This window comes from Globicephala melas, chromosome 14, assembly GCF_963455315.2.
Source record: "Globicephala melas chromosome 14, mGloMel1.2, whole genome shotgun sequence".
Taxonomy (NCBI): domain Eukaryota; kingdom Metazoa; phylum Chordata; class Mammalia; order Artiodactyla; family Delphinidae; genus Globicephala; species Globicephala melas.
Window position 1 is genome coordinate 22,157,944 of NC_083327.1, and position 23,070 is coordinate 22,181,013.

A 23,070-nucleotide genomic window follows, 5' to 3' on the forward strand; every position below is an offset into this window, starting at 1 on the left:
TTTAGCCACGACATCTGACCCCGGCTCCGACAGCAGCAAGCAGGGAGAGATCCCAGGGCACGCCGGGCGGTCCCCTCCCCTCCCAAACCCCCGGACCCTGCGGAGAGCTCGGGGTGAGGCGTGGGGGAGGTACTGGCCCTGGAACTGGCAGAGAGCGCGCGTTCCTCCTGCCCAGACGCTTCCTCTCCACCGATCCCGGCCCCCGCTCCGCTGCCGCACCCGGGCTCCCCCATTTTGCATCTCGCCGCGGCTCCTCTGGCGCCCCTCCCCACTCCCACCCCCCAACTCCGCTTGCCTGGATCCCCTCCAAGTCAGCTGCCCGCGCGCCGGGCCCGGCCGGGGTGCGGGCCGAGGACGCTCGGGGCGCGGGGCCGAGCGGGGGAGCCGGTGCTCACCTCCCTCCTCCGTCCCGCTGTCCGGCTCGGCGTCCGAGGAGTCGGGCCCGTCCCCGTAGCCCGCTAGCCCCACCAGCTCATCCTCCTCGTCGTCGTCCTCCTCCTCCGGCTGAGGCTTCCCCAGCACCTGGCTCATCGCGCCCACGGCCGGCCGTCCCCGGGGCGACGGGGGTCTCTGGTGGGGGGCGCCAAACCTCCCGGCCTGCCGCTCGCAACCTATTTCTGAATTGGGGTTTTGTCCCGAGGTTCGCGGGCTGAGGCGGGGGCCGCGCGTCCCTCGCAGCGGTCGGCGTCCAGGTCTGGGTCCCGCCGTTCGCAGCGCGCCCGGAGCCCCCCCTGCCCCGCCCGCCCGCCGGCGGAGGAGTCAGCCAGAGCGCGGCAGTTCCTCCCCAGAGGAGGGAGAGAGAGACTGCGTGACCCAAGTCACCTGACACACACTGTCATACACTCTCTCTCTCACACACACACACACACACATACACACACCGCACGGGCGCGCGCGCGCTTTCCCGGGAGCACCGCTCGCTGGGGCGCTGGGCCGTGGCCGCGCACACACACTCAACCGGGAGCAGGCCGGCGCGGGCCCCTCCACCCACCCAGAAGCGCACACAGACCCTCGCCCGGTACCCGGGGACCCGGGACGCGGCGCAGTCACCCACCGCGGCTGCTCGCCCTGGGCCCCCAAGCACCTCTCCTGCACGTGGTCCCCGCACAGGCGGGCGAGCTGGGGTACCGCGCACCCGGAGAACCTCTCCCCGCCCTCCCACGACACACACACACTACCTAGGGCGGCCTTCTCCAGCTTTCGGTCCCGGCCGAGGGTTCCAGTCCCAAGTGGGCTGCCCCCGCCCCGGACACTGCTGCGCCCAGGCCCCCTCTCCGAGCGGCGTGCCTAGAACACCCCGTGGCTGCTGAAGCGCCCCGAGAAGAAAACTCTAGAGATATGCGCCGCAGAGGCGGCGCAGTCTCCATAGCAATTGCCTTTTAGTGTGCGTCTGCGGTTCAAAGTGCTTCCCACCAAGAAAACAGACGCATTCGCTAATCAGGCCTACCCAGCTGTAAATGTTCCTGAAAAAATAACATGCCTCGTGGCTGCCTAGCCTGAATAATAATTCCTCTGCGGCGTTTGGGCAAAGGTCTCAGGTGTGTAACACACCAAGGGGCTATTCATAGCCACCTCCGCCTGTCTCACTGTTGAACAGACTGTAATCCCAAATCCCACATCTCAAAATAAAACGTTTCAAGGCTCTTGGGGGGGAGAGAGGGGCGGTGGACGGGGAGACAGGACTAGCGGCAGGGTGAGGGTGAGATTAAAACCGGCATTCCTCCACAAGCTTTTCACCACAGGACATACCGTACCCGCCCTTTCTGGATACTGCAAAAAATCACGTGGATGAACTTCCTTCTGTCAAGCACAATGAGAAATAAACCAGCTGGCCAGCAGGATAATCCAGATTCTACAGGTGCCAGCAGCTCCGCAGGTGGTATGGGGGAGGAGAAGGGGAGGAAAGCAGCTCAGGTTGGAGGCTCTTGGGGCCCCAGGGTGCTGCCTAGGTAGGGAATTTGGATGGAGAACCTACCCTATGCCAGGGGGCTGGGCTACGGGGTGAGGGTGCGGGCCTCCACGTAGGCTCAGAACAGTGTTCATGCCCTGGAAGAAATCCCAGTCTAGCAAATCATGACTCCGGTCCTGGATTTTGTAGTAGCTGTAGGTGTTGAAGGTGGATGCGGACACCTCCTAGGAGGTTTTGGGATTTTCCAGGTGGAGGCAGTACAACATGTAAGGCTGTATCAGTCAAGGTCCTTCCCAGGAGAAAAATAGATGGCACATGCAAAGATTTTAATTCAAAAGGCTTTATAAAGTAAAAGGGACAATTTACTAGGATGTGGGCAGAGTTTAGGGATCGACACAGGGATTAACAACAGTAGGAAGAGGTTATCTCCCCTAAACTAGTTGGTGTAAAGGAAGGGAAATAGAGTTCTGGACAGGGGACTCAAAACAGGAGCTATAGCTGGTGACAGCCACTGCCAGGGCCACCTCCTGTCCAGGAGACAGCAGTGGGAAGGAACACACTGACCTCTCTTGCCTCCCACCCTCCATTCTTCTCTTTTTGGCCGTGCTTCCTGGCTTCCAGGATCTTAGTTCCCCCACCAGGGATTGAACCCAGGCCCCCTGCAGTGGAAGCACAGAGTCCTAACCACTAGACCGCCAGGGAAGTCCCTTCATTCTCCTGAAAGAGGTTCCCATTGACCAAATCCAACTGGACGCCAAAGGGCTAGAGAGACTGCAACCTAGTCCAGGACTCAGATATTGGGTAGGGAGGGCAGTGGGTTCCAGGGGCAGGGGTAGGGGCAAATAGTATATCCAGCACAAGCAAGCTCTACTCGCTCTTATCAGAGGAAATTATTCGAGGAGTAATTTTCCTAGTCCATCTTCATCCATTCTGTTTAAGGAAAGAAGTACCTGGGAGGTAGGCTGTTTTAGAGTGGTTTTCAGACTTTCAGTTATCCCAGAACAAACCACCAGCCTGGGGAAGTGTTGAGCTGGCCTGATTCAAAGTGCAGAGGGCCCTAGAAGCCAGTCCCAAGGTCAGCCCAGACCATCAGGACATCCTTTGGGCTGTCTGCTGACTGTGTATGCCTTGGGGATCCAGGGGTTCAGGCAGTACAGTCGCTAAGCCAAAGGCCCCTCTGTGCCTGAGATCAAGAAAAAACGGAGATACCTAATGGTTCTCTGCCTTCCCCCCGCAAAAGAGAGATCCTGAGGCGGGGAACACCAGCAGGAGATTGGAGCATACCCTAGGATATTTGAGAATTTGACCATTCTTGAGAAAAAAAGGAACAAATCCACACACACACAAAATCAATAAAACCCAAATCCTCAATTATGCTCCACCCGAAGGTAGATAAGAGTCATGTACAGGTTTAAGAGATTCAAATTCACTGTCATTTCAGAAATGTACAGTATTGATAAAGTTTGATTGAACAGAACAGGAAAAATCTTTATTGCTTCTCTTTTTTTCTGTTATCATTTCAATACTGTCAGCTTTCAAATAAAGAATATGTTGAAAAATATCTTAGAAATTTTTAAATTTTAAAAGTCGTGGGCTTCCCTGGTGGCGCAGTGGTTGAGAGTCCACCTGCCGATGCAGGGGACACGGGTTCGTGCCCCGGTCCGGGAGGATCCCACATGCCACGGAGCGGCTGGGCCCGTGAGCCATGGCCGCTGAGCCTGCACATCCAGAGCCTGTGCTCCACAACGGGAGGGATGACAACAGTGAGAGGCCTGTGTACCGCAAAAAAAAAAAAAAAAAAAAAAATTGAAAGTCGTGTGTGTGGATCCTTTCAGAAATTAAATAAAAATAGAAAGACACTAAACACTGAAAGCCTTTGAGACACTCGGTATAGGATCTACTCAGTGAATTAGCTACCGCCTTGATCACTCTGGCCTGGAACTCAGGCTCTGTGACTTCTCCCCAGGAGGGCGTTCTCAAGAATGTGAGGATTTGTCTCTGGGCTACTCTTGGTTTTTGCTGTTGTATGTAACCATGGCAGGTTGCCACATACATGATAGGTGCTGAAGTTTATGAAATGAATGAAAGAAAAGAAGGGAGGAAGTTATACAGTACATGGCCAGACATATTTTTGAGAGAAACTTCAGGAAAAAACAGAAGCCAGGGGTTTCCCTGGTGGCGCAGTGGTTGAGAGTCCGCCTGCCGATCCAGGGACGCGGGTTCGTGCCCCGGTCTGGGAGAATTCCGCGTGCCGCGGAACGGCTGGGCCCGTGAGCCATGGCCGCTGAGCCTGCGCGTCCGGATACTGTGCTCCGCAACGGGAGAGGCCACAGCAGTGAGAGGCCCGCGTACCGCAAAAAAAAAAAAAAAAAAAAAAAAAAAAAAACGGAAGCCAAATTTTCTACTTACTCTAAACCCTGGGAAATGCCACAGTGACGTAAATATGAACTATGCTGTACAAGAGTGCAACCAGAATGAGTTGACGTGCAAGAGATGATGACTCTCAGGCCTTCCTCCCTTCAGGACTGCATGAAGACTGGAAGGAATTACAGTATAATGACTATGGAATGCTTATTCTATTTTTGCTAACCCTTCCTTTCTAAAAAGACTCAACGTTCAGAGATATTTTGTAGCATCATGAAATATGAGATTTGTCTTTTGCCAAAATTTTCCAACTAATATTGGGAAAAAAAAACATGAATAAGGAAGGAGCTCTTCCCAAATAATATGACCTTCAAAATATTCCCATTAAGTAATATTATTGTCCTTAATTTACAGATAAGAAATATTCACCCAAGGTACCACATGGAAGGTACCAGATGGTGAAACTACTTTGGAACTCAGCTGGACACTAGACCTATTCCTATTTAATGGCATTAAAGCTAAAGTCAATTACATTATGGCCTGAAACTGAAAAGAGAGAAGGGGAAGGGAAAAGCTGGCTCCCAATCTCCTAGGTAAAGAACCAAAACATACATAGACGCTAAAAAATGGGTCTGTTGTCTCAGGCCACTAATTTACAGGATTCACTGAAAGGAGGGAAAAGAAGAAAAATTGAAAAGCTTCCTAATGAACAGAAGTTAGAAAACTACTTGTCATAATAAAATTGTTGATCACCACCACTCCTTTTATTAGGAACACAAATAGCAAGTGAGGGACTTCCCTGATGGCACAGTTGTTAAGAATTCACCTGCCAATGCAGGGGACACGGGTTCGAGCCCTGGTCCAGGAAGATCCCACATGGCACGGAGTAACTAAGCCCATGCACCACAGCTACTGAGCCCACACACCGCAACTACTGAGCCCACATGCTGTAACTACTGAAGCCAGCGTGCCTAGAGACCGCGCTCTGCAACAAGAGAAGCCTCCGCAATGAGAAGCCCGCACTCCACAACGGAGAGTAGCCCCCGCTCGCCACAACTAGAGAAAGCCCGCGCAGCAACAAAGACCCAACGCAGCCAAAAAAATTTTTTAAAAAGTAAACCTGATCATTAAAAAAAACATGTGATTTAGTTCCCTTTCTGACTAATATGGCTCTATTGTACTACATGCTTAGCTAAACTATAACATCTAAGTGTATTTTTGTTTAAAATTTGAATTTTAAAGGCCAAAAGTTTGTGCCCTTATTTTAGTGAATTATTTTGCTGTTACCAATTAGATGCTTTGTGACGAGGAACATGAGAGCTGTTTAAAAGAGACCTGTAGGGCTTCCCTGGTGGCGCAGTGGTTGAGAGTCCGCCTGCCGATGCAGGGAACATGGGTTCATGCCCCAGTCTGGGAAGATCCCACATGCCGCAGAGCGGCTGGGCCCGTGAGCCATGGCCGCTGAGCCTGCGCGTCCGGAGCCTGTGCTCCGCAACAGGAGAGGCCACAACAGTGAGAGGCCCACGCACCGCAAAAAAAAAAAAAAAGAGAGAGACCTGTACCGGCAGAATAATTGCAGTCCTGAATAGGGCAGGCAATTAAATACAGACTGCAGCCCTGCATCTTGGGGGTATTTTGAGGCATCTGATGGCATTGCACCTGGTTCCTGGGATTCGCATGTTGAAAGCCTTTAAGGCTTTCTTTTTAAATATGTATTTAAAGCCATTAATTCTCTCTTGATGAAGCAAACAAAAGAAAGAGCCTTCTACAGAATCTTGCCGCACTCCTGCTAATCCAGGAAAGCCAACTTTTTCAAGAGGGCAGCTCAGAGTCTCCGGTTCTCCTAAGACAGTTGATGCCCTGATGAAATCATTAAATCATTTCCACTGAGACAAACCATCATTAAATATATTTTATTAAAATAATGTTTTGATATTTTAAGAACATGCATGTGGTAAATAGTCAAACAGCATAAAAGAATATCCAGTGAAATGTTAGTGTCTTCCCCCAACCTGCCCCCCTCACCGGCCCTACAGTCTCCTGGTTTCCCTCCACAGAGGGAAATATTCTGCTTTAAATGTGCAAACATATTTGTAGCCTTTATATATATATATATATATATATATATATATATATATATATATATATGTAGCCTTTATAGATATATAGATATATTTGATAACTTTATCTCTTTAATAGTCTACAAATTTTTTTTTTAATGAACGTGAAGACAATTAGATTTTTAGGGCTGTACTTTGAAGGAAATTATAGAGAGAGATGAGAGAGAAACCGGGGATGAGAGAAGGAGCCTGATTTAGATGGGGTCGCCAGAGAAGACCTTTCAAAGAAGGTGACATTTGAGTTGACCGTGAGACAGAGACAGACAGCAAAGTGAGTCAGGGTGGAGCGTGTTCCCCTGGAAGGTATCTCCACAGTTAGAAAAATCAAGGAGAAGTGAAAGGACTTGGTGTTGGAGGAACAATATATCAGTGTGATGGGAGAGGGGGACAGTGGTAGTCATGAGAAACAGGTAGTCTTCTCCACCAGTATAAAGAGTTTGGATTTTATTCCAAGTGCCACTGAGGCACTGAAGAGTTTTAAAAAGGGAGGTGAAATGCGTGTTTTACATTTCTAAAAGCTTACGCTGCTAGATTGTTTCCACAGATGGCCTCAACAATCATGCCATCCCACGTGCCCTTCTGCAAATGTGACTTTGCCACTCCCTCCTCCTATTTTTCCTCCTCTTAAGTGTGGGCAGGCTCTGTGACTTGCTTTAACTAACAAAATGCAGCAGAAGTGACAGTGACACTGTGCAAAGTCTGAGATAGGGTCATAAAAGACCTTGCTACTTCCTTTTTCACTTTCTTGGTGTCTTTAGCCACCATGAAAAGAAGTCTGGGCTAGCTTACTGGAGAGGCCCCATGGCTACAGAGGCCCTGAGATGTTCCAGAGCACAGGAATACAGAGGCCCCAGAATTCCAGCCATCCATCTGAGGGGCCAGGCATGAGAGGGACAACAACTTGGATTCTCCAGCCCAAATTGCAACCACATGAGCAAGTCCAGCCCACTCTGCATGAAACACAGACTTGCTGTTACAGCTGAGCCCTGCCAGCCAACCCACAGAATCATGAACAAATAAAATAGCTGTTTTTTTTAAACCATTAAGATATGGGGTGGTTTGTTACATAGCAGCTGGTAGCTGATGAACATATTCTGGCTGATGTGGGGAAAATGGATTGTAGATTTCAGGTTGGAAGAACAGGAGATCACTTTAGTAGTCCATAAGTGAAATGAATGGAGGCAGTGGAAACTGAGAGAAGTGGATAGATGTGATATAAATTTTGGAGGTAGACTAGATCAGATTTATTGATAGCTAAATTAACATGGATGGTCAGGGAAAGGACTCGTACCAGACATTTGATGTGAGCAACTAGACGTATGGTAATGCCATTTATTAAAGTAAGTTAAGACCCAGATAGGAACAGGATTGGGGGATGGGAGGTGAATCAAGGTCCTTGATTTCTAACATTCTAGTTACTGTATATGGCCACAAGGCAAACTACTTTAATCCTGTGATTTTGGCTGTTTCTTAGATATCTATCATGTTGTCTTTGGTATAAACAATGAATTTTTCCAACTACAAGTCATGAATGAACTGAAGATGACACTTGTAAAAGTTCCAAACTAGTGAGATGGAATTGTTACATATGGACTTCCATAAAAAGTTAACTTTTTATTCATATGGATTTTTAAAGACAAGCTTCTGACATAAATGGTGCCGTAACATGAGAGCAGAAATGTCTTGACTGTAGAGTCAGCCAAACAGAGGTACTAACAGCTCCACATCTGTAGATCAGTTTGGACTTGGCAACCCCTGCCTTGGCTGGGAGGGTTACACTAACTTCAGTGATACAAAAAAGCAGATTCTCCAAGACAAATGACCTTATTAAAAATCCACAAGGGCTTCCCTGATGGCGCAGTGGTTGAGAGTCCGCCTGCCGATGCAGGGGACACGGGTTCGTGCCCCGGTCCGGGAAGATCCCACATGCCGTGAGCCATGGCCGCTGAGCCTGTGCGTGCGGATACTGTGCTCCGCAACGGAAGAGGCCACAGCAGTAAGAGGCCCGCGTACCGCAAAAAAAAAAAAAAATCCACAAGAATGAGAGAGTTCCCAAGATGGTAGAGTAGGAAGGCCCTGAGCTCACCTGCTCTCACGGGCACACCAAAATTACAACTATTCACAGAGATACGGTTGCTGAGAAAGACCAGAACCTACCAGAAAAGACCTTCTATAACTAAAGATATAAAGAAGGAACCACAATAAGACAGGGGGAGAGGAGTTGCGGCACAGTCAGGACCCATATCCCTGGGTGGGCAACCTGCAAACGGAAGAATCATTACAATTGCAGAGGCTCTCCTCAAGGAGTGAGGGGTATGAACCCCACATCAGGCTCCCCAGCCCGAGAGTCCTGCACGGGGAAGTTGAGCCCCCAGAAAGTCTGGCTTTGAAGGCCAGGGGTGCTTACTTTAAAAAAAATTTTTTTGGGGGTGCACCACATGCTATGTGGGATCTTAGTTCCCCGACCAGGGATTGAACCCACGCCCCCTGCATTGGAAGTGCAGAGTCTTAACCACTGAACTGCCAGGGAAGTCCCCAGTGGTGCTTACTTTCGGGAGACCCAGAGGGCTGTGGGAAATAGAGACTCCACTCTCAAAGGGCGCACATAAAATCTCACCTGCTCTGGGACCCAGGGCAGAAGCAGTAATCGGAAAGGAGCTTGGGTCAGACCCACCTGCTGATCTTGGAGAGTCTCCCAGAGAGGCAGGAGGCAATTGGAGCTCACCCTTGAAACACAGACACTGGCGGCAGCCATTTTTAGGAGCTCATTCTACCACATGGATGCTGGTGCTAGCAAAAAATTTTGGAATCCTCCCTCTAGTTTATTAGCCTTGGGACCCAGCCCTACCCCCATCCACTAGACTGTAGGCACCAGTATTGGGATGCCTTAGGCCCAGCAACTACCTGGGTAGGGATACAGCCCCACCTACCAGCAGGCAGGCTTCCTTAAGAGCCCCTGAGCCCACAGCTGCCCTTGGACATGGCCGTGTCCAACAGAGGACCCAGGACTTGGCCCTACCCACCAGGGCACAGGCACTAGGCCTGGGACTCTCAGGGCCCTGCAGCCAGAGATTCCGAGACCCAGCTTCCCCCACTGGTGGACAGACACAAGCCCCAGGACCACCAGAGCCCTGTAACTTGCCATGGCAGGACCCAGCCAACCCACCAGCAGGACAGCACCAGCCCTAGGACCTGTTAGGCCCCAGCTCAGCCTACCAGCAGTCCGACACCAGCTCTGGGACCCCTGAACCCTGCAGGTAGAGACCCCAGGACCTGGCTCTGCCCACCAGTGGGCTGGCACTAGTCCCAGGACCCAGCTTCACCTACCAGTAGGTGAGAACCAGCCCTGGGATCTCCTGGACCCCAAACCCATCCACCAATGTGTGGACATCAGCCCCAGTCCCACAGTCCCACAGCCTGCCTTATCAGGACTCAACCAACACACCAGCAGGCCAGCACCAGCTCCAGGATACCAAGGCTCAAGCCTTGCACACCACCAGGCCAACTCCAACTCTCGCTCACCTTGGGGCCCTCAGCCAGTGGCCCTGGGATCTAGCACCACCCACCAGTGGGCTGACACCAGCTTTGGGACCCCCAGGGCCCTGCAGCCAGAATACCTGGGAACTGGTTCCGCCCAACAGTGAGCTTGCACTAGCCCTGGGGCCCCCAGGGCCCTGGGCTCACCCACCATCAGGCCAATACCAGCTCTGAGATACCTTGGACTCCTTAGCCAGCCACTCCAGGATCCAGGCCCACTTACTGGTGGGCCAGTACCAACTTTGGGAAAGCCCAGCACCTGCAGCCAGCCGTGTCAGGAACTGGCCCTACCCACCAGAAGGCCAACACCAAATCCAGAAATTTCAGCCCCACAAGCACCCACCCCAGAACCCACCAATGAGCCAGCACTAGACCCAAGACCCGCCAGCCACCTCATGACCCAGCCCCACCAACCAGTGGCCGGCAGCCTCTGCACAAGGCAGGGCCTGGCAACCAAGCAGACTGAGGCCCAGCCACGCCTACCAGACTGCCCATAGTAATCAGCTCGCCACAACAGAAGGACGCATGTTGCCCACATGGGGGCATCCCTAGAGCATATAGCTCTGGTGGCCAGAGGGGAGTGCACTGCCAGGGCGCCTAGGACATCTCCTCAAAAGGCCAATTCTCCAAGGTCAGGAAACAAAATCAACCTAGCAGATACATAGAAATAAAAAGAGCAAAATAGGAAAAATGAGATAACAGAGGAACGTGTTCCAAATGAAGGAATAGGCTAAAACCCCAGGAGGAGAACTAAGTGAAGTGGAGATGGGCAATCTACCTGAGAAAGAGTTCAAGGTAATGATGATAAAGATGATCAAAGAACTTGGGAGGAGAATGGATGAACGGAGTGAGAAGTTAGAAATTGCTTAACAAAGAGTTAGAAAATATAAAGAAGAACCAAACAGAGACAAAATATACAATAACTGAAATGAAAAATACATTAGAAGGAATCAACAGTAGTTTAGATGACACAGAGGAACAGATCAGTGAGCTGGAAGATAGAGTAATGGAAATCATTGAAGCCGAACAGAAAAAAGAAAAAAGAATAAAAAGAAATGAGGACAATTTAAGAGACTTCTGGGACAATATCAAGTGTACTAACATTTGCATTACAGGGGTCCCAGAAGGAGGAGAGAGAGAGAAAGGAGGGAGAACATATTTGAATACAAAGAGCTAAAAACTTCCCTAACCTGGGAAGGGAGATAGACATCCAAGTCCAGGAATAACAGAGAGTCCCAAACAGGATCAACCCAGAGACAAACACTATATATCACTTATATGTGGAATCTGAAAAAACAAAACAAGCAAACACATAAAACAAATGAAACAAGCAAACAAATAAAACAAATGAATATAACAAAACAGAAAAAGACTCACAGATACAGAGAACAAACTAGTGGTTACCGGTGGGGAAAGGAAAGGGGGGAGGGGCAAGTAGAGGTAGGGGATTAAGAGGTACAAACTACTATGTATAAAATAAATAAGCTACAAGGATATACTGTATGGCACAGGGAACACAGCCAATATTTTATAATAACTTTAAATGGAGTATGATCTATAAAAATTTTGAATCACTATGTTGTATGCCTGAAACTAATATAATATTATTAATCAGCTATACCTCAATAAAGAATACTTAAAACCATAAGAAAAATCTACAAGAATGAAATCTAGGAACTGTCACTTATATATACCACTTAATGTTACCTAAAAACATGGCAGATGCTCTCAGTCAGCTACTTACGATCCATCCCCAAACCTCTTCTCTTCTCCTGTTTCCCAAACTAGCAATGGGGAAAGTCAGATAGTACTCAAACTCTGAGACTCCTTCACGTCTTGTCAGTAAGAAGATAGGGGGAATCCTGCTGGGGAACTTCTAGGAAAGGGTTTGCTTCCTAATAAAAGATGTCAGGGTATCAGAAGAGCCCCCTGACCCCCCGCCCTTACCCTTTCCTGCTCTGAACACAGTTGTGTGAGAACATGGTACTTGGAGTTAGGAAAGCCATCTTGCAGCCTTGAGGTAACAGGCCTTAAGATTAAAGCCTGTCCTGGAAATGGCAGAATAGAAAGAAGGAAGACGCTGGATGACCTTGCTGAACTACTGTGCTCAAACCTGTAAAAGCCTACCCCCAAACTTCTTATTTCATGAGAAAATTAAAAGTCCATTTCTTAAGCCAGTGCTGCCCTACCTTGACCAGTCATGGCACACATATTTATACGGCACACTGACCTAAACGGACAGGCTGCTTGCAGCCAGAGGTGACTGGCCCAGAGACTTTGGCCGCCTCAGGCCCTGCCCAGCTGTCCCAGAGGCTGAGGGGATCAATAACTTGGCCATATCAGTAACCCATTTATGGCACACAAGTAGTGGTGGCAAACCAGTTGGGAAGTTCTACTTAAACCACTGAAGGTGGGGTTTTCTGAACTTTGCAGTAAAACGTATCCTAACTGATAACAACATATAACCTTTATAAGTGGACGGAGGGAAGGAGGGTTGGATGGATGAAACGTGATCATATAGCTATCGGTGAATTCAGAAGTTATGTCATATTCAAAGGATCCTAGGAAAGGTGTCTCAGGATATATCAGGAGATAATCACAGCTTCATTAGAAAGGGAACTTGGTTTTGCTTCTCTCTGTACTTCTCACTTCCTTCTTCTCTCTGCATGAAAACTGGCTTTCTGTGCTTCCCCCACCAGATGGCAGGAGATGGCTGCTCCACCTTTCCAGGCCCAGTGATAGTGGGCTCAGTTTCCGGAACTAGGCTACCTGGGTAGCCTAACTAGCTGTGTGACCTAGACCAAGAAACTTAACCTCTCTGTGTCTTGATTTCCTCATCTCTCAACTGTTTATAATGTTATATACCTCAATAGGGTTGTAGAAAGAATTAAATCCATTAAACTATGTAAAATCATTTTTCAAGGTGAGCACAACATAAGTTTTAGCTATTATTATTTTTGATTCCTAGGCAAGAAAATCTGATTAGTTGAGTTTAGGCCAGTAATCCATTCCTAATGCCCCAATCATATTTTACATAAGACCATACACTGCTACTCCTTTAGCACATGTACCTCAGCTATTATTTAACATTTGATTGAGGACTGTATTCACCACTAGACTCTAGGACCATTGCTTGCGCTCATTGTTTTGTTCTCAGTGCCTAACACGGTGGTCAGAGCCTCTATGAAGCACAATCCTAGGGCACACCATTTACGTTGTATTTTATGTGCAATATGGCAGCTTGACGGTGGTCCAGTGCCAATAAGTATGCTGAATTAATGGCCCAGTCCACTACGGCTGGGGGTGCAGCTTGTGGCTGCAAAGGTCTATCCTCATGAGTGGGGAGACAGCTCTGAACAAAAGGGGGAAAAGCTGAATAGAAACTTCCAAATATATCTACCACGTGCCTCATGTGGCCAGGCACAGGGAATACAAAGTCAAACAAAGTCAGGCAGAGATTGCTGGTGTCATAATCCCCCCACCACTTCGTCCTTAGTTTGATATCCTTAACTGTTCTTGAGTATCAACATACTCGAGGAAGGAAGCCCAGGCTCAGTGGGGTTGAATCATGATTGGTTTACACTGGGTATGATAACCAGCCCCTCACCTTTGTGACCCAGTTGTGATCAATGACATGAAAGGAAAAATAGATTTAAGGGGCAGCTGTGAAGAATTTGTTCTCAAATTAAAATAAACACAGTGAGAAGGCCTGCCCCTTTCTCCTGCCTAGATGTCAAGCCAAAGACAAAAGCCAGTACTGAGGTGGTACGGTAGAATAATAGAGCCTAGACCCAGATATTTTTATTATATAGTTTTTTATGTGTTTAAACCACTCTAGTCAAGCACACTCTTTCCAGCAGCCAAACACATTTGAACTGATAAACATGGCCCCTTTATCTTTATAACTGAAAGTGAGTGAGGGAGACAGATCAGATAATCAGTAGCTCAAGATCAGGAACTGAGAAGGTGGCCCACTACCATCACTCCTATTCCACAGTGTACTGTAAGTCTTTGATTGCATAATAAGATAGGAAAAAAGACAGGGTTTCCCTGGTGGTGCAGTGGTTGAGAGTCCGCCTGCCAATGCAGGGGACATGGGTTCGTGCCCCGGTCCAGGAAGATCCCACATGCCGCGGAGCGGCTGGGCCTGTGAGCCATGGCCGCTGAGCCTGTGCGTCAGAAGCCTGTGCTCCGCAACGGGAGAGGCCACAACAGTGAGAGGCCCGCATACCGCAAAAAAAAAAAAAGACAGAGGAACTGAATAGTCGAATCTCAGAAACAGAATGCTAAGTGAAAAAAGCAAGTTGCATAGGAATCATGCAGAATGATTCCACTTACAGAAAAGTTCAAAACCAGGCAAAACTGAACAATACAGTATTTAGGGCTACATATGTTTGTGATGAGAATTATTATTTTTTAATTATTTTATTTTATTTATTTATTTTATTTTTGGCTGCGTTGGGTCTTCATTGCTGCGTGCGGGCTTTTTCTCTGGTTGTGGCGAGCAGGGGCTACTCTTCCTTATGGTGCACGGGCTTCTCATTGTGGTGGCTTCTCTTGTTGCGGAGCACGGCCTCTAGGCATGCGGACTTCAGTAGTTGTGGCTCGTGGGCTCTAGAGTGCAGGCTCAGTAGTTGTGGTGCACGGGCTTAGTTGCTCCACAGCATGTGGGATCTTCTCGGACCAGGGCTCGAACCCGTGTCTCCTGCACTGGCAGGCGGATTCTTCACCACTGCACCACCACGGAAGCCCTCGATAGGAGAATTATTAACATAAAATTATGGACTGTGGTTTCCTCTGGAGGACAAGGAGGGTATGATCACGGAGGGGCACATGTAAGGTTTCGTGAGTGGAAGACTTAGCAAGGGATGGAAGTCAGAATGGTGGGCTGAAGGACCAACTGCAGCTAATGTCGCAAAAGACAGCTAGTGCAGTCAACTCGTTAAAGAAATGTTGCTGGAAATAGGAGCAGATTATATTCTCATAGAACAGTGAAAGCTGTCATTGGTAGAGTAGAACTTTTTTCTCATGAGGCAGAAGGAGAAAGTAGTGGGGTGGATGTATGAGGCTGGCTGTGATGGAGCTGGACAGAGAGGCAGAACGGAACTGCAGGCTGGAAGCCTCCCTCATATACAGGGAGCTTTAGGATTCTCCTTTCATTAGATGTCCAAACACTGTGTGCCCACTTGGAGACAAGCAAGCGTGATCTCCAAGCAGCTCACCCACTGACTGCTTTGGCTCTCATGAGGCCCCTCTGCCAGGAATTGCCATTAACTAAGGTCCGGGAACAACTGCAGACCAGTCAGTTCCCAGGAGCATTCACATGTCATACAGGCTGGCTTCTGTTCCTTTCAGCAGGATTAATGTGCAATTGCTCTGACTGCCCATGAATGTAACTTCAGACTCCATCTCATCTCGACCTTGTGGTGATGTCATAAAAGCTTCCCGGAGGAATGCAGCACTCTAGCTTTGGTTGTTTATTCAAGGGACTATAGCTAGGAAAAGTCTTTAATCTGGAAAAGTATAAGAAGGAAATGATCAGGTTGAAAGGTAATGGGTGCTTACCTTGACCTTGGGGGTTCACCTAGAACTCAGCAGTGACCTGCCTGGAGAGAAATCCAGAGCTGATGAGCACGGAAAGAAAATGTGTTCTAACAGCTTTAGATGGGGAGCGACAGGGATGCGGGCAAATCTGAAGAAAACCAAAGGATACTCAGAAGAGAGGTTTCACACTCTGCCACGTAAAACCCTAGCTATGCCTTTGGGGTTGGGGGAAGTTCAGAAGTAGTGGAGGAAAATCAAGCACTTACCCTTTCCTGGTATGCATAGGGCTGTTTGGATTTCTCCTGCTTAATGTTCCCTGAAGGAGAGAGGGAGACAAATATCTTAAGAAAAAGTAAGAGATCATCATGTTTCTTTTTCCCTGGAAACCAGGCCTATTTCAGAGGGGATAAGAAAAATCCGGTTCAAAATAAGCTCAGGGAAGACCGAAACTCCATTCTACGTTTCCCCACCTCCCTCTCCAGCTCTCTGTGTTCAGAGAGCAGATACCTGTCGCGCTTCTTCAAAAGGTTGAATGAGGTCCTACTCATACATTCATTCAACAATAACTTACTGAGTGTTCGCTATGTTCAGGGAACTCTTCTAGATACTGAAGTAGTGACTGTGAAAAACAGACAAAACCAGACCGAGTTAATGGTATGTAAAGTGTGATTTGAATATAGGAGGCAGGAACGTTCAATGCTTTTGCCCGTTTCGTATGGGATGCTTCCGACAAGCTATTAGCAGACAAGCTTTTTGGAATAAAGGCTTCCTTTCTTTTCTCCAGCTTTCTAATGAGCCTGGATCATTCATCATTGTTGTTCAGCTTCTGAGACATCCCGGTTAAGTGAACTACGAACATATTGAAATACACACTTGGCCACAGGTTGAGGGATGGTTTCTCCACCCGAATCCCCTCTCCCTCCTACAAACCTCCTGGCAACCCCTGCCAGGAAAACCTCACCCAACTGCATCCGCCGCTCCTCTCCCTCTTTATAAGGATGGCTCTCAGGAGGGCGCGGAAGCGGCAGCGGCCCAGCAGGGAGCTGGCTGCAGGCCAAGGCCGGCCCGAGGGCCCTGGAGGCCCCACCTCCCCTCGGGCCGCTGCCGTGCCCTGACCGGCCGCTGCGGGGCGCTGCGGCCCCAGCCTAGGAGCGCGGGCGCGGCGGGGCGGGGCGGGGCGCGGCGCCGAGCGGGCGGCGGGCGCGGCGGCTCGGCCACAGGTAACCTGCGGGAGCGGGGAGCGCAGACCGGCGAGCGGCGGCAGGAGGCGGCGGCGCTGGGCGGCGCCGAGGCCCAGGGCCCGCCGGAGCCAGCGGGAGCCCGTGCCCATCGTCTCCCCTCGCCCCCCACGCTGTCGCCGGCGTCGGTCCCAGCGGCGCGGAGAGAAAGGTACCGTGTGCTCTCGCCGGGTCCCTTCGAGACCCCTCTTCATCCCAGGACAGGCGTCCCCTACTCTCGGGGGGTTTCTCATCCCGGGAGGACCGTGTCGCGGGTGGGAGCGCCCCCAGGTCGCTGTCTGTTTGGGGAGGAGTCCCAGACAGAGCGCGTTGCCCCTTTTTCTGCGGCCTCTGGGGAAGCCGGCGTGGGAGGGGGGGTCCTTCCTGGGGCACCTCCCTTGTCTCTTTCCTTCAGTTGCTTCCCTAGAATATAGAACTTTGGTGGGAGGAGGCAGAGAACTTTCTCGTCTTTGCTCGTCCCCCTCCTCTTTCTCCAGTGAGCTCAAAGAGTTTGTAGAAAGTGGGGGGCGGGGCGGGGGTCCCAGACCGGGTGCGGAGGCCGGCCGTCTTCGGGCGTAAGGGAGGGTCCCGTCTGGTGGCCAGCGTCCCCCGCCGTCCCTGGGCCTGCGGGCCGGCCTCCGAGTGACCGGGCTCGGCTCGGACGCGACAGCAGCCTGACCCCTTCCCTCACCCCTTCGAGGACCACAGAGGGCTGCAGGCGCCGGACCGTGGGGCTGCCCTACCCCGGGGAGGTCCGCTCTGGCTGGACTTAAGCTCTGTAAAGAGTTAGCAAGTGGCATCTCCCCGGGCTCAAGGGAGCGAGCACATTGTTTGGTTTGAGTTCAGACATCAGCTCCCGGACACTTGTCTTGGAAATTTCGGTGTGGTGCTTCCGGTAGATTTGAGGGGCGGGAGGGGAAGTGGAGTCTTATTTGTGACCCTAGAGGAGCGTCCGTTTCCTAGAGCGGGTCAAGAATGTTTTCCCGGGGCTTACCTGGTGGCGCAGTAGTTAAGAATCCACCTGCCAATGCAGGGGACACGGGTTCGAGCCCTGCTCCAGGAAGATCCCAGATGTCGCAGAGCAACTAAGCCCGTGTGCCACAACTACTGAGCCTGCGCTCTAGAGCCCGTGAGCCACAACTACCGAAGCCTGCGTGCTCCGCAACAAGAGAAGCCACCGCGGTGAGAAGTCTGCACGCTGGAAAGAAGAGCAGCCCCTGCTCGCTGCAACTAGAGAAAGCCTGCGTGCAGCAACGAAGACACAACACAGACCAAAAAGAAAAAAAAAAAAAGAATGTTTTCCCTAAAGCATGGTGAGATGGTTTAAGTGGTGGTTGAGAGATCCCCTTTGGGGTCATGAGATTGAGTCTTGATGCCACTTGTTAGGTGTGTGACATCGGAAGACCCACTTCTTTAAACCTCAGTTTTTAGAATTGTAAACTAGGTGTATGACACATAGCTTGGGGGTACGGTTGTAGAAATTAAGTGAAATGATGCAAGTGAAAAGCTTGGCAGAGCGCTCTTGAAGGTTGGGCATCCTTTTCGTGAGTCTGTTGGATGGTGATATTCATTCACATTGAGCTAATGTCTGTTAGGCCAATGGAAGTGGGAAGCACTTGGGCAGTGACACAAACACCCCTGGGTCCACGGTGGTCCCACAGTGTACTGATGGTCTCTGACGTAGTTTCCCATCCTTAAAATGGCAATAGCAACCTGTTGTTCTGCTGTAGTAGGTGCTGGACTATGCATATTTAGCTTTCCTCATCCCTAGCAGGTGCTTAGTATCTGGTAAATGAAGAATTTTTTTTTGATTAGGGATATAAATTAAAATTGGAAGAGTTTTCTGCTCTCTAGGTCCTAAATGAGATGGGGAGAGTGGAAGAAGGGTGTAAAGGAGTAAGAGCCCAGAAAACAACTGGTTGCATGTTGTTGGGAGGTATAAACCAAGGGTGATAACAAAATGCTAATTTGTTGACTCCTTGTTCGGTGGTGGCACCAAAAATTAACCTTAGCTTCCCACTCAAACTCATCAGCCTCTCCAGAGCCCCTCCAGATAAGCATATAATCCAAGTGAAAGCAGACGGCTTGTGATCCAACTCTGCTTAGAGACGAAGTACTCTTTCAACTCCCAAGGCCCTCGCATATTGAAATTCTGGTGCTGCCACTGTGGCCTATATCATACATTCAGAAAGTATCAAACGGAGAGGTACAAATTAAAGAAGAAGAACACAAGGCACACCCGGGTACCCATCACCCAGCTGAAGAACCAGGGCATCCTCAGAACCTTGCAGGCCCGAGCACTCCTCCCTGTGGCATTCCACTTACTTCTCTCTCTCTCCCCAAGGAACTGATAGTCTGGATTTTGTGTTTATTTTCCCCTTGCTTTTCACCTTAATATCTTACATGAAAAACTCTGTGGAAGGGAAGTTTCCAAACAAGCCTTTCCACAATAACCTGGAGCATTCCTGTAGAACGTAAAAGCAGGATATTGAGAGTAAGATGCAAACCACAGAAAGCTGAAAGTATCAAAGTGCTGGGACGGGCAGGCTGGCTGTCAGGGTCTGCCCCCAGTTTCCTTTGGCACAGGTTCTGCGGGTGTGTTCTGTCTGTGTCGGGGAGGGCCAGTCTCTTTCAACATAGCTTGGAGGCTATAATTTTGAAAGCTTTGCTTGAGTCTCTAAGAAGTGGAAAAACAGTAATTAGTGTGCATGTGTTTTAGAAGTGTTTAAAAAAAATACCAGTTTTCCAGGGGACATTGTATGGGATTTGAAGGATTAAGCCTGCTGAGAGTGACCTTTAAAAACGGTTTTAACCTAAATTCTTCTTTTTCTGGTTATGATATTTGTGTTAGGGACCTTAAGTTATTCCTTTGGGCTGAATCACAGGTCTCCTCTGTGAATCTTACACATTCTGACATTTCTTGGTTAAGGCAAAGATTCCTAAACTTGGTTCATGGCCCCCTTAGTATCTAAGTAATTTTTTCAGTGTCCCTAGATTTAGGTAGTTAGTAGTAGTTAGGTTGAAATAACGTAATAAGTATTTATATCCTAACAACATACAAAAGCTGTTTGAAAAAAAAAGAATGCACATAAACTGAGAGAAAAAAATTTATATCATTCTTAAATAACCACAGCTACAAAGAGGATGTGTGTGTGTGTGTGCTGCACACACAAACTTTGGGATCAGATTGGATCCCAATCTCATTTCCTGTCCCACGTTAATTTTTCTGCAGCACTTGCTTTTTATCACAGCAACCACTGAAAACCCAAGCTTTGCAGAGATATGATGTCATTGATAGGAATGTAATGGGATCTGATGTTGAAGCTGTGGACTCCTCCAGTCTGTAAGTTCAGTGTCCAGCACATTGAGTACACTGTGTTTCCCTTGAAATTTTCAAAAATCCTACGTTTCCCCTGTGCATTTTCTGCAGCTCCTGAGTGCCTTGGCGCACAGTTGGGGAATTGTTGGTCTAAGGCAAAACCCCCTTCCCAAGAGAGATCAGTTACTAAGGAAGGTGCTGCCTGAAGTAGCCCCAGGTTAAGCTTCTGGGTACAGTGGGCTACATCTCGGTTTTCTCCTCTGCGTAAAATGGAGTGGCTAGAGCCTTCCTTATAAGGGTCATTCAGAGGATTAAACTAGATAACGCATGTAAAACCATCTACCAAAGCCCTGAAATATAATGGAGTCTCAAGAAATGGTAGCTGTTTTAATGATTGTTAAATAGTACTAAATGAATGTCCAGTAATAGGTGTATGTCATTGCCCCTATTTAAGAATAGCCAGTGCTTGAAATCTCAACCTTAGCAAATAAACTATGAGGTAATTAGTTCACATTATAGGATGATTTATCATTTTCAAACAGAAAACTCTGGTGTACCATTGTGACACTTTGATTTTTCAGACCATCCTTGGAATACTCATTTTCATTTGCCACCATGTGCCCTGGTTTGGGGAGGAGGTCATAACTGATTGGATTGAGCCTGAACTTTGTCATAAGACAAAGTCTTGGGAAGTTTGGATGTAGGTTACAGGCCAAGAACTGTTTCAAGTAGGATTTAATTTCCGTATATACTTTTGGCACAGAGAGCAGATAATCTTTTCAGATTAAACAGTTTTTATTAAATTGTAGAGCATCCCATGATAATTCCTATCAATAAGTGGTACTTGTTAATCCTCCAAGGAAAGGTTGACTTGGATAGCGATGTCACAGATGGCTGTCACGGTGCCTTTTAGGTAACATAGACCTTTCCTCCCTTGTCCTATTCCTTGCCCAGATCCCAAGCGTAAGCTAGGACCAGGTGATATTTTAACAATTTGTGAGAATACACTCAGTAGTGATGTTTCCCTAGCAGAGTTGTAGATTCTTATTGTTGCTTTCTTCAGTCAGTTATCATTGGGAAGCCTATACAGAACCATAGGCGATGCTTCCAAATTGACGTAAAATTTTTTTCTGTTTGTTTTGGTTTATAATGTTGAGGGTTTTCTTCTCCTTCTATAAAATTTGGATATATGTTTGTGTGGGAGAAAGTATTTGATTCTTCTGAACTGATAATTCCATTTTTTCCATTTCACGCCCATCTATAAATTATCAGCATTATTTTTACTTAACATATTGCTCCTTTCTTAAAAAATAAGAATTTCATATCTTGCCTTGGGTTAAGCTGATTATATTTAACACTCAACATCTTTTTTTTCTAAAGTATAACTGACTTAACAATATTATATTAGTTTCAGGTATACAACATGGTAATTCAATATTTTTATAGATAATACTCAACGCCTTATGGTTTTAGGGTATAAAGTAGAAAACTGCATTGTAGATAATAAAATGTGGATTAGAATGAATTGCTTTCTACTTTTTGTCTGCAACTCTTAATTAAAAGAAAATTGAGAGTCAGAAAGTTTGAGCATCCGTTTAACTATTAGAATCTGATATTAGGCACAAAGTGCTTTGCAAAATGCTTGACTCTTTTTCTTAAAGGCTGTAATCCATTTTTAGTTATTATAAAATATTGGCTATATTCTCTATGTTGTACAATATGTTCTTGTAGCTTATTTTATACCTAATAGTTTGTATCTCTTAGTCCCCTACCGCTATACTGCCCCTCCTCCCTCCCTCTTCCCACTGGTAACCATTAGTTTGTTCTCTGTATCTGTGAGTCTTCTTCTTTTTTTTTTTGTATTCACTAGTTTGTTGTATTTTTTAGATTCCACATATTAGTGATGCCATACAGTATTTGTCTTTCTCTGTCTGACTTATTTCACTTAGCATAATGCCCTCCAAGTCCATCCATGTTGCTTTAAATGGCAAAATTCATTCTTTTTTATGGCTGAATAATATTCCTATGTGTTTATGTATATATATACCACATCTTTATCCATTCATCTGTTTTTATTAATACATTTATTTATTTATTTTGGACTGTGTTGGGTCTTTGTTGCTGCGTGCAGGCTTTCTCTAGTTGTGGCGAGCGGGGGGGCTACTCTTCATTGCAGTGCGCGGGCTTCTCATTGCGGTGGCTTCTCTTGTTGCAGAGCACGGGCTCTAGGCACGCTGGCTCAGTAGTTGTGGCACGCGGGCTCTAGAGCACAGGCTTAGTAGTTGTGGCACACGGGCTTAGTTGCTCTGTGGCATGTGGGATCTTCCTGGACAGGGCTCGAACCCGTGTCCCCTGCATTGGCAGGCGGGTTCTCAACCACTGCGCCACCAGGGAAATCCTGTCCATTCATCTGTTGATGGACACTTAGGTTGCTTCCATATCTCGGCAATTGTAAATAATGCTGCTGTGAACACAGGGGTGCATGTATCTTTTCGAGTTAGTGTTTTTGTTTTTTTCAGATATTTACCCAGGAGTGGAATTGCTGGGTCACGTGGTAGTTCTATATTTAGCTTTTTGAGAAACCTCCATATTGTCTTCCATAGTGGCTGCACCAGTTTTCATTCCCACCAACAATGCAAGACGGTTCCTTTTTCTCCACACCCTCTCCAGCATTTGTTATTTGTGTTCTTTTTGATGATAGTCATGCTGACAGGTGTGAGGTGATGTCTCATTGTGGTTTTGATTTGCATCTCCCTGATGATTAGCAATATTGGCATCTTTTCATGTGTCTGTTGACCATCTGGGAACTGCTTGACTCTTAATATCTTCATGTAAAACTAGGAAAGGGTATGTAAGGAGGAAAAGATTTAATTTAAATTTGGGAGTTTATTGGTAGCTGAATGGACTTAATTTCATCTACATCACTGATTTGTCTTCAGTTCCAGAATGGAGATTATGGGAAATATTTCTGTCCATGATAGTAAAAAGCATTCTTTAAAAAAAGGTGGATTTGGGACTTCCCTGGTGGCGCAGTGGTTAAGAATCCGCCTGGCAATGCAG

The 23,070-nt window shown here is 47.9% G+C and overlaps 2 protein-coding genes across 27 annotated transcripts in view; one reads left to right on the plus strand and one right to left on the minus strand.

Moving 5' to 3' along the window:
- Positions 1 to 1,303, minus strand: part of RRAGD (Ras related GTP binding D) — a 40,091-nt gene extending 38,788 nt beyond the window's left edge. Inside the window, exon 1 of one of the 3 annotated variants that reach the window (XM_060283578.2) lies at positions 1,179 to 1,303. Coding sequence is in view for 1 of the 3 variants with exons in the window: in XM_030859494.3 (XP_030715354.1) it covers positions 396 to 531 (136 nt within the window). In the remaining 2 variants the exon portion in view is untranslated. Of the gene's footprint in view, positions 1 to 295; positions 814 to 1,178 lie in introns of those variants that run through there. The other 2 variants (XM_070043455.1, XM_030859494.3) reach the window with 2 other exon arrangements.
- A 15,376-nt stretch (positions 1,304 to 16,679) lies between these two features.
- Positions 16,680 to 23,070, plus strand: part of ANKRD6 (ankyrin repeat domain 6) — a 260,264-nt gene continuing 253,873 nt past the window's right edge. For 22 of the 24 annotated variants that reach the window (XM_060283471.2, XM_060283470.2, XM_060283467.1 and 19 more), the window contains exon 1: positions 16,681 to 16,863. The gene's annotated coding sequence lies outside the window, so the exon portion shown is untranslated. Of the gene's footprint in view, positions 16,864 to 17,984; positions 18,005 to 23,070 lie in introns of those variants that run through there. The other 2 variants (XM_060283474.1, XM_060283451.2) reach the window with 2 other exon arrangements.